General features: G+C 36.1%; 1 protein-coding gene across 1 annotated transcript in view; it reads left to right on the forward strand.

The window, feature by feature from the left end:
* Positions 1–7,623, forward strand: part of pde3b (phosphodiesterase 3B) — a 59,000-nt gene extending 51,377 nt beyond the window's left edge. The window contains exons 4-5 of the mRNA XM_073836626.1: positions 5,688–5,852; positions 7,594–7,623. Of these exons, the coding sequence (XP_073692727.1) occupies positions 5,688–5,852; positions 7,594–7,623 (195 nt within the window). The remainder of the gene's footprint in view (positions 1–5,687; positions 5,853–7,593) is intronic.
* The last annotated feature ends 3,988 nt before the right edge of the window (positions 7,624–11,611 follow it).

An 11,611-nucleotide genomic window follows, 5' to 3' on the forward strand; every position in this document is an offset into this window, starting at 1 on the left:
CCTCCGTGTTAACTTGCATTCACATTTCACTGTTTGGGTCTGTTAGATAAAAGTGATTGATGGAAAACAATTTGACAATATTATATTGTAGTTGGTAAGTGGTTACATTTATTTATATATATATTTCAGTGGGTTAGTTATATTTTTTAAATATATATAAATTAATAAATATTTTTTAAATGGGTTTTTATACAAAAACTGCTTTTTTATGTAAAATTCACTTTATAAAAGACCCACATTTCTAACTTTAATTCATGGGCATAACATGGATAATTTCACATGGTTTAGTGTAAGATTTTTGCCCATCTTTTGGAAAATCCAGTTTTAAAAGTAAAAAAAACAACTACAAATAACTTTTACCAGTAGGTGGCTGCTGAGCTCCACTATTTGTTATTTGCTATTTGACCACCTGAAAGATATTTTTTCACAAGTTTTTTCAGTTGAATTCATATCTACAGTACAGACCAAAAGTTGGGACACACCTGAATGAGAAGGTGTGTCCAAACTTTTGGTCTGTACTGTATGTATATATATTATTAATAGTATTAATAGTATAGTATTTAGTAGTTTTAAAAGTAATACTGTTTTTCCATGAAATTATAATATTAGTATCATCTTAAGGAAATATTCATGTTAGGAAAATAGCCTGAAAATGCATTATGCTAATAATGTGACCTAACTACTGGCTTTGATTTTCGAATGGTTAGCCGTTAAATTAATTTTGACAACCTGGTGCTGTCATCTTTTAAATACCCCCTTTACACACACACACATACATACACACACACACTCTCTGAAGTCTACATGTTAATGGGAGTGGCCTGGTCTTCCACTGTCATCAATCAGTTTGCACCATCCCTGACCCACCGCTGAGCAATGCTCCGCACTCATAAAGCCATGCACTGCAGCAGATGGGCCGCAATTTGCAACACGTATGTTTTTTAACATTCCTCCATCAGGGATTTTAATTATGTCTGGTCTCTTCTTGCACACTCTGTTTACAATACAAATAAGCCCACACAAGTGCTCATGTACAAGCCCAAGAAAATATAAGCATTCAAATGTCACTGCACATGTTAATTAGAGCAATTATACTGTTCAATCCCAGTGATTAATTTTAGCTTTGGTGTTAAGACAGTCTGTCAGTCAACAGTGTTTGGATTAGTTATCAGATTTTTTCAGTGTGAAAAATTAATATTATTGTATTAGAGTATGTTGACTAAAACTGGAGGCTAAAAGTGCTTTGAAATCTATATTTCCAGAGGCTGTGAGTCAAAGCACTATATAATGTGCACCAGTGTTCTTCATATCGTTAAGATTATATAAACTATTATAGTTTCAGTCATTTTAATTGTGTTTTTGTCACTTTTAGTAAGATATAATAATTAGTAAGTGCCATATTGATACTTACTGAATGCATATTCTTTTCAGTCTTAGTAATGTTGATTGTTTGCTGTCAGAAATGTTGTGAGCAGGAATACTGTGTGAATTTCACCATTCAGATAGGAAGTGTTAACATCTCATTAATGCTGTTAAAAATTATTCTCTGTCAGGCGTCCTTGTGTGAGATGAATTCTCATGCGAAGGATAAGATCCACTTTGTGTTTTTGTGTAGTAGTTTCTCACAACACCCTCTTCTGAATTTTTCTAGTTGGTGCTGGTTATCAGGTAGTCAGGATACCATGCAAATTAAAGGGTAGTGAAATAAACAGAGTGATAGCGTCTGTTCCAGAAGGCACAACATGCAAACATCTGCTGTGAACTGGTCTGAGAATCAGTTGGATCTGCTCCCATTACCCTCCACCAAATATTTACTGCCCTATTAGGACCTTCCCCAGTACCCATCATAACAGAGCTGCCCACTAAAGAGTGACTCCTTATGGATGGAATCAAGCCCTTTAGTGCATAACATGTTCTGTTTTGAATTTCTTGAAGTTTGTTTCAAAAGCAGATGGCTTGCATTAAAATTGTAGACAGATTCTAACACGACAACTATGTACATACCGCTATCAGGGAAGTGTGCCCACTGAGATACACCAACATTGGTTTTGTTCTCAAATTATTATTGATCATTTTCAAGTGGCTGTCTTGAATTAATTTTGTTGTAATTTATGTCATTTAATTTTCTGTTTTAGGAACTGTTCCCTTCTTTTTAAACTCATGTTTGTTTTCGGTAATATATACCCTGATAGAGTTTCCTCTACAACTTATTCAGCAGTACCTAAATAAGTAGTGAATCTATAGCACAAAACCAGTATAAGCACTTAAACGCTAGATTTTCAAAAGTATGTGAAATATTAAGTTCGTGGCACAAAATCTTTAAAATCCGTTCAAGAGTTTTACACACCGGTCTGTTATTGTGGGGATATTTTCTTCCCCCTAAACACGGCACAAAACGAAACGTAATTTGGTTGCTTTATCCGCCAGTCATATGGTCTCTTGGGCTGGCCTTGGCCGTCCAGACCTTCTGCCATCAGTCTGAAGGTCTGGCTACATAAGACTATTTTACCAGCATTGCCAATTACAGCTGTACTACACCATGTTACAGCACAGTGGTGCTATTGCAAACAGGAACAAGTATACTACATAGAAATTTCCTGTTGCTACGTTATTTGAGCAGAATTTGCTTTTCTGTGCGAGCATAAGCGGTACACGAGTAAGGCGTTCACATTGGCCGTGAGCAACTGTACGGAATGCACATTAAAACTGAGTCACACTGCCGGGCGGTGCGGTACGGCACAGCATATATTTTCAGCTCATACTTTTGGCCGTTTTTCTCTTTTGGAAAAAAACTTAAAATGCCATTTTTTAGGTTTCAGTCAAAATTTAAAAAATGTCGAAAAGTCATTTAAGTCTGTGTAACATGTTAATGCTTCTTTTGTGAGAATTGTTCTAAATTCATTTTGCAAGAATAGTTTTACATTCATTTATTATTGAATTTTTTTCATTTATTTTTGGAAAAAAATCTTGAAAAATAACAAGAGAATCATTAACAAACAGTAAGGAATATGCTGTGGTGATGATGTTAATTTCGTTAATGAAAACTCTGAAAAATGTTCATAAACGAGTTTTTTTCCCCTGACTAAAACGCTCATTAGCCATTTCCCCTAAATAAGGCGGCCATTAAACAATAACTGAGACTATATCAACATGCAATATTGTTGACAAAAAAAGACGAGACTAAAGTGGAGTTAAAAGAATGAAAACTTTGCCAAAACATTTTTATTTGTGTTAAAAAAAAGTGAAGCCACCAACATTTCAGACTACTCTACAAGACTCGATTAACTGTGAGTGTTTGTGGTTGCCAGATATCAAGAGCTCAAATCCTCCAATCAGAGCTTTTCTGATATATGATACGTACTCTGTCAGGCTTTTTGCAACCATTCACACACACTCTCTCTGCAGAGGCGTCATGATCTGAAAACAAGTAAGCTGGAGTTCAGCGATTTCCATTTGAGGTATTCTGCTTAAATGAAAGTTTCATTTAGGCAGTCTGTGCTCTGTCATGGGTCTCGACTGTATTGTTTGCAATTGTGTATATCTAAAGTCTTTGGTGTTTATTTAGCACCTAATTGATATCCTGTTATAAATCTGTACACTAGAAGAGGTAAAATAAACCATGCATATAAGTCGATATTCTACTGATTTATGCTTATTGGTGAAAGAGCAACATGATGAAATGTAAAAATTAATTTCGCAAACAAAAACAATCACTGCAAACATGCAAATTTTTAAAATCATTTTTACCATTATAAGTTAAGATGGAAATATGATGAAAATGTGCAAGTTTCCACTGACTAAAACTAGACTAAACTGCTCTGACATTTAGTCGACTAAAATTTGAACAAGACTAAGACTAAATTAACAATTAGCTGACAAAATGAACACTTTGTGGTAATGGAATTTGCATTGCTTTAGTATAGCTACATACAGTACATCAGTGTGTAGTGTATATACAATCATGTTCTTTTAGGCCTGATTGTGAATCCTAAGAAGCTGCCGTGTTAGAGCTGCCGCAGGCCCTGGTTCTGTGGAAACAGCAAAATAAACGCCATTACACCTGACAGCATATTCAGTTCCTCAGACATCATTGTGACAGGTGAGCTTCTTCAGGGTGGATAATTGTATCCCGGGTCTGTGGCACACTGCTTATTATTGATTCATGGGGAACAGAATGAACTCCTTGTGAATGTATAAAAATACATTTAAAAGTCCATTCTCCTCAACTAAAATCACAGCCCCCCAAACGACGTGCTTTTGTCACTCCCAGTTTGCTTTCTCTGCCAGCACTGCTTTTAAGGGCTTGGCAGAGAGGATTGAGCATATATTTAAAGAACCTGACAGGTCGGACAGTAATGCAGTTGTCTGGGCTTTTATTTTCTACATGGAATCTGCTTTGCTAAGCCCTGGTACATTAGAATGAAGTGCTACGGCGGAAAAGAACGGAAAGAGATACTCCCTACATCAAAGTTTTAAAACCATGCTAAAAGAAAAATTAATATATTAATTGTAATTTGTCCAAACTCATAAGGCAAAAGGCTTATAACAATTAGCTGGAACTTTAATAGTTTAATTCGTTAATTGAAATTATGTTCTAAATTATTGATTTATGAATGTAAGCAAATGTAAGTACCTTATCCTTAACCAGTTACGCTATAATGTTTTTGACATCTGCAAGGTTTTCCAGCCAGAGTAAACCAAGCCTCAGGCCCAAAATGGAGACCGAGGGGCATTACAATCTGGCTTCCTCCACAAACACTCCCGATCCCTTTAACAAGCTCCAAATTGCAAGACTTTTTCAGTTAATCACCAGCATTCCCTATAATTTCTGCTTGTGGCATTGTATATCCATCATTGTAAATACACATAAAATGCCACAGCTGTGACGTTTTTAAGAGGACACACCTAATCAGAAAGGAACGGGGACACCACTGTTACAAAATCACATCTGCTTTTACACACACTACAATAGCAACACAAGCAAAACTGGAAGCCTAGTTGGTGTTGTTTCTTCAACCAAACGCACAGTGTTGCAGTGCAGCCTCAGCCACAGCTGGAAAACATCGTGAACATGAGGACAGGACCAATGTTCTGCACCCAACGCAAGGCAGCGCTCAAACCTGGCACTGGCTTTTATTCGCTCATAAAAATGTGTAAGGCCTGATTAGCTTCCCACATTTTCAGAGGATAAAGGAATTAAGGACCAATTTCCTGGTGTTGTAAACGTTAATGCTGAGAAAGAGGATGGCTGTTTGATTTTTGCAGGCTATATTTGTAGTCGAGGTGGTTGGAAGGGCGATCGTGTCGGTTGTCGGAGCCCACCCATGAAATATCGACGGATGAAGAATGTAATACTCCATTTAACGTTAACTGCCTGTGTTTGGGACGTCTGGCTTCTGTATCCGCTTAGCGTGGTGTGAAACATCGCTCTTTTCTAAAACCGCGAGAGTGGCTTCTCTAAGATAATAACTGTGATAATTGAGTTCAATTGACGCATCTACCAGTCGATTCTTCAATACCAGATGAGAGACGGGAAAAAACGGCATGAAATCCAAACAAAAAGAAAACCCCTCAAAGTATGCAGATGTAACCCATCAGTGATCATTTAGAGAATAGTCATTGACCCGTAACTTCTACGAGGAAGTAGGAAATGACTAAACATCCATGTTGTTACCCATTTGTGTCAGTGGGATCAGTGGGACCACAACCAAAAACTTCCTGAATTGACAGGAAACGGCATGTGTGTGGTGGCTGTCTGGCGGGAGCGTGGGTACAGGAAAGAGGCAGGGCCAGAGCAGAGGACTGGACTTGGCAGACCGGCGCTCGGCATTGTGGGACGAGCCACTCGACATGTGAGAGCCCAGCCTGGCCATTCATCCACACCAGCGTTGCGCGCCGCCCTGTGATTAGCATTGTCCTCTAGCAGATGGCCCATCATCTGTTTCAGGCGGCAGAGAAAAAAAGATGCCACCGCGAGAGCAGCCCTTCATTCTTACTATTAACTCATAAAGCGGCTATTGTGTTTCACCATATTTGTGCAGAATGAGGTGGTCTACAAATATATATTTAAAAAAAAAACTTGTACAACTTTAGAGTTCACAGTATTGTAATCCCTATAATTTCTGCAAATACAAAATTTATTTGTACTTTTTTTGACTTTCACTTTGTGAATGACATTTATGGCCTCCCAAAGCCACACCACTAATGCCATTTCCTCTGCAACAGATAAATTGTATCAATATCAAGCAGGATCAAAAAATCATTTTACAGTAGCTTACTCAAGCTGTATTTAATCAAAAATACTCAGAAGCTCAAATACAGTAAAAACTGTAATAATGATTATTATTATTATTATTATTATTATTATTATTAAAATGTTTTAATATATTTTAAAATGTATTCCTCTGATGGCAAAGCTGAATTTTCAGCAATTTCTCAAGTTTTCAGTGTGACATGATCCTTCAGAAATAATTTTAATATGCTGATTTTGTGCCCTATAATCATTTTGTTTTATTATAATGTAAAAAAAAATGTGATACATTATTTTCAAGGTTTTTTGATGAATAGAAAGTAACATTTCGTAACATTATAAATGTCCTAAATTCCACTTTTGATTAAGGCAAGGCATCCTTGCTAACTAAAAGCCTTTCTTGCAATCAGTAAAGACTAATAAACATTGGAATGATAGTGTGTATATGATTATCAAAAAAAAGAAATTTACAGCATGCATAATGTTACGTTCCAAAACAGCACTGAAAGGGTCAGTTCACCCAAAAATGAAAATTAACCCATTATTTACTCATCCTCACTGCATCCTAGGTGTATATGACTTCCTTATTTCAGTCCAATGCAATCGGAATTATATTAAAAATCGTTCTGGCTCCTCCAAGCTTTATAATGGCAATAGACGGGTGTTTCTCTTCAACAGTCTAAAACAAGTCCAATAAAGTGCATCTATCCATAAAAAGTGCCTCACATGATATAGGCCTTCTGTATATTTAAGACGTAATAATCCCTTTAATCTAGCTTGCGCTAACAGTTGTACACGGAAGCTGTTCCGGGCAGAAGACGTAGGACAAATGCACCTGTGAGTCTCGTGAAAATCAGCGTTTGTTTACGTGAGCAAAGGAAGCAAAGTTACAACTGTTAGAGAAAAGTGATTATTACATGTTAAATATGAATATTTATTCACCCCCTGAGCCATGTGAGGCACTTTTTATTATGGATGGATACACTTTATTGGACTACTTTTGGACTGTTAAAGAACTTGTTCATTGCCATTATAAAGATTAGAGGAACCAGAACAATTTTTAATATAACTCTGATTGTATTAGTCTGAAAGAAGAAAGTCATATACACCTTGAATGCCTTGAGGGTGAGTAAATAATGGGCTATTTTCAAAGAATTTTTTTGGAATATCTTCTTTTGAAATCCAGCTTTAGAACAACATGAGGGTTTATTATCATTTTTAGGTGAACTTTCCCTTGAAAAGGTTAAAAGTTCTGACACCAATGTCATAAGTCACAAGTATCTTTTACCTTCACAGGTAAAATTGCTGTTCATGATGGTCTCTCTCTTTTCCTTCTCTTCCAGACCTACTCCCATGATCGTCCTAATAATTAAAGCTATCCTGCAACCGCCGCCATACTGCGGAGCAACGGGCGCATCAGGGGCCCATGACATGATACAGAGGGACAGCTTAACTATTAAATATCCATCACGCCACGCCACATCAGTCCTAATGCAATCAGAAACACATGACTACATCGCCCGGGCCCCCACTTCCATCCACAATGATTAAGTAAGTCTTTAATTTCCAAGACAAATAAAAAATGCAAGATCATTTTATCATGAATGTAAATGACCTGTCTCCTCAGATGACAGTTCGATTTGATTGGGAAGGGGGGGGGGATCTACTGTAGCAGCGCAGACTAATACGTGGCTTTGTGTACTTCAGAGAGTACGCACGTGGGCTGTGGTCTTTTTTCCGTATTATCATTTTAATGAAGCAGGGTATTTCTTTTGTGGTCGGGAGGCTCTAATGCAGTTGTCCAAGACTCCCCTTTCATCTGTCTTCTTCAAACGCTCGAGGTTGTTAAACAAATGGATGTGTCTGAGTATATAACGCTGATGTGGCCGGGCTGCTGTTGACTGGGCCAATTAGGGCTCGGAGAGAAAAGAATAAGGCATGTCTGTTCACTCACTCAAACAAAACAGTCATACAATACAGTCTGGCTGCTTTGTGTTGATTAAAATCACCAGCATCCTTAAGGATTTCGTAGAACACACTGTAGTATGACATTACTTCTCTGATGATTTTCATTATCAGGACTTTGACCGAGATCCTGTACTGTTTTTATCTTGCTAGTTAGCATCTAATTATAATAAAATGTCTTCCTCGTACCTGATGTGTCATGAATTACCCAGTGGCGTTGTCTCCATGTTTAAATGAGCGAGCGTCTTTAGAAAAATGTTTAATTCTTCACCTAAGAGGTGATAATGATGCATACCTGTTTTCTTTAGTCATAGTGGGAATGTTGAAATAAGATGACGCTGATTTCTCAATGTGCTAATTACTGATGTGCTAGTGGCTAAAGGTGTATCCGAGTGATGTTGTCAGTAATGTTCTTTTCCATAATGTATGTGACAAAAACAGTGTTTTAGTGCAAGTACGATAGTTATGCTTTAAAATATATGAATTAAAAGATGCATTTCAGGAATTACATTAATACAATTTAGAAGTAAGCATTACTTTCAATATTTGAAATGTTAATGTTAAATCCACCAATAGAGATATCTGCTATTTGCAAATGCAATTCAATTGTATCCTTATATTCTCAAAATAACACATTGCTTCAGCAGCCATCCATGTGGATATTTTTATTTTTTTAACTTAGTAAAAAAATCTTCCTTGAATCTTCCATAATTTTTATTTTGTAATACATAAAATACATTTTTAACTGTTTTCTCTCCTTCAGATGTTAAGTTTTGTGGCTGTTTTTTGACCTGTTTTCACAGCAATATTAAAAAGTAGCTAACACTTTACAATAAGGTTTATTAGTTAACATTAGTTAACTAGTTAACATGAATTACGGATGAACAATACTTTTACAGAATTTATTAATCTTAGTTAATGTTAATTTCATCTGATGCATTATTAAAAGCAAAAGTTGTGCTTGTTCGCATTAGTTAATGCACTGTGAATTAACATGAACTAACAATGAACAACTGTATTTTCGTTAAATAACATTAACAAAGATTAATAAACACTGTAATAAATGTATTGTTCATTGTTTGTTCATGTTATTTAATACATGAAGTAATGGAACCTTATTGTAAAGTTTTACAAAAAATTATTCTAAATTGTTCCTGGTTGTATGCAAATATAATATATAACAGCATAAATATTCATTAAAAAGGTGTTTTTTATTAATGTTGGCATGCTTTTAACAGTTGTCTTGCTTGGTGGTGTTCACGTAATCTGATACAGTATCCCTCTTAAAAGCAGTCCTTCATAATCTGTAAAATATATTTGGTACTTAGATTTGTATTGACTAATATTAGTATGTAAATATAAAATATAGAGCTTTTTAGTTCGCTGTTACATGTATGACATACCACCATTACATTTATATAGCAAGGCCTTTGTATGCTTTGTTTTTCACATGATTAAGTTATACATTTAATTGACACTAAAATATGACTAATAAGATGTTTGAGACAGAATTTATTGAAACATTTAGACATTTTCTACATAAGCAAAATCACAAAGGTGTTCCATGCATCCCAGCTCTTCCCTAGAGATGACAGATAATGTATTGATCAATTTACAGTTGAGGTCAAAAGTTTACGTACACCAAAATGTTAATTATCATACAAAATGCATGTTATTTATTATTTAGTTCTGACCTGAATAAGATATTTCACATTAAAGACGTTTACTTATAGTCCACAAGAGAAAATAATAGTTAAAAAAATGACCTTGTTCAAAAGTTTACATACACTTGATTCTTAATACTGTGTTGTTACCTGAATGATCCATGTTTTTTTTTTTTTTTTTTTGTTTAGTGATGGATGTTCATCAGTCTCTTGTTTGTCCTGAACAGTTAAACTGTCAGCTGTTCTTCAGAAAAATTCAAGTCCCACAAATTCTTTGGCCAACAATCTTTTCACACTGAGGACAACTAATGGACTCATATGCAACTATTACAGAAGGTTTAAATGCTCACTGACGCTCCAGAAGGAAAAACGATGCAAACTTTTGAACAGAATGAAGATGTGTACATTTTTTTTTTTTTTTTTTTTTTTTTTGCCTAAATATCATATTTTTTTCATTTAGTACTGCCTTTGATAAGCTACAGAAGATACTTGTTCCCCAGAAGAGTTAAATTTACCCTGATATTCAAATTCAAAAAGTTCTCACTCTCCAGCTTTTAATGCATCATGTTTCCTTCTGAAGCAACAGTGAGCATTTAAACATTCTGTAATAGTTGCATATAAGTCCCTCAGGTGTCCTCAGTGTGAAAAGATGGACCTCAAAATCATACAGTCATTGTTGCTGAAAAACCACAGAATTTGTCGAACCTGAAGAATTTTTCTGAAGAACAGCAGGCAGTTTAACTGTTCAGGACAAACAAGGGACTTTTGAACAACTATCACTAAACACACACACACACACACACACACACACACACACACACACACAACACACACACACACACAGCTGTGGATCATTCAGGTAACAACAGTATTAAGAATCAAGTGTATGTAAACTTTTGAACAGGGTCATTTTTATAAATGTTGAACATCTTTTATGTGAAATATCCTATTCAAGTCAGTACTAAATAAAAAAATAACATGCATTTTGTATGATCCCTATTATTTTGGTAAAATAATTAACATTTTGCAAATTCTGCAAGGTGTATGTAAACTTTTGACCTCAACTGTAGTTACAGTTGGTGGACAGCATTTCCTAAATTAATTTTAAAAATGTAGAATTCTTTCTCTATCATGAATCAGGTCAAAGCAACCAAAGCATACAGTGTATGTCTATAGGTGAAATGAGCATTAGTGACTTTGACTCTGTATATCAGGGATGGTGTGTGTGTGTGTGTGTGTGTGTGTGTCTGGGTTGGGGTAGTGTTGAAGCGGGTGATTTGATGGGACGGGGGTGTCAGAGCAGGCAGACGCCGCCTGGTGTGTCTCCGATCTCATGTTTATGCAGAGATCAACTGATTTCTTTTGATTTGGCATTGAGGTTCTTGATTTACCGCTGACTAGCTGCTGGCAGCCTTTCAGCAGAGTTCCACAGGTTCAGGGGTTCACTAATTACCTCTCCGGCAGAGCAAGAGACACTCACACTTAAAAACACAGCCTGGTCCATGCTAACCACCTGCTCTGGTCCTAACTCTAACCACAAGCCCGTCATTTATGGTGGAGGAAGTAGTTTGCCTTGTTGTCAGAGCCCCTGTCATGAAGAGACAGAAACTCTTTGGTGGCCTGATACTCACATTATTAATTTACACACACACACGCACACAGACATACAGAAGATGGATAAATATAAACATCTTTAAAGTGTCTCATCCGCAGTCAGCACTGAAGGGATCAG

This window comes from Garra rufa, chromosome 3 (genome assembly GCF_049309525.1).
Source record: "Garra rufa chromosome 3, GarRuf1.0, whole genome shotgun sequence".
In the NCBI taxonomy this organism is placed as follows: domain Eukaryota; kingdom Metazoa; phylum Chordata; class Actinopteri; order Cypriniformes; family Cyprinidae; genus Garra; species Garra rufa.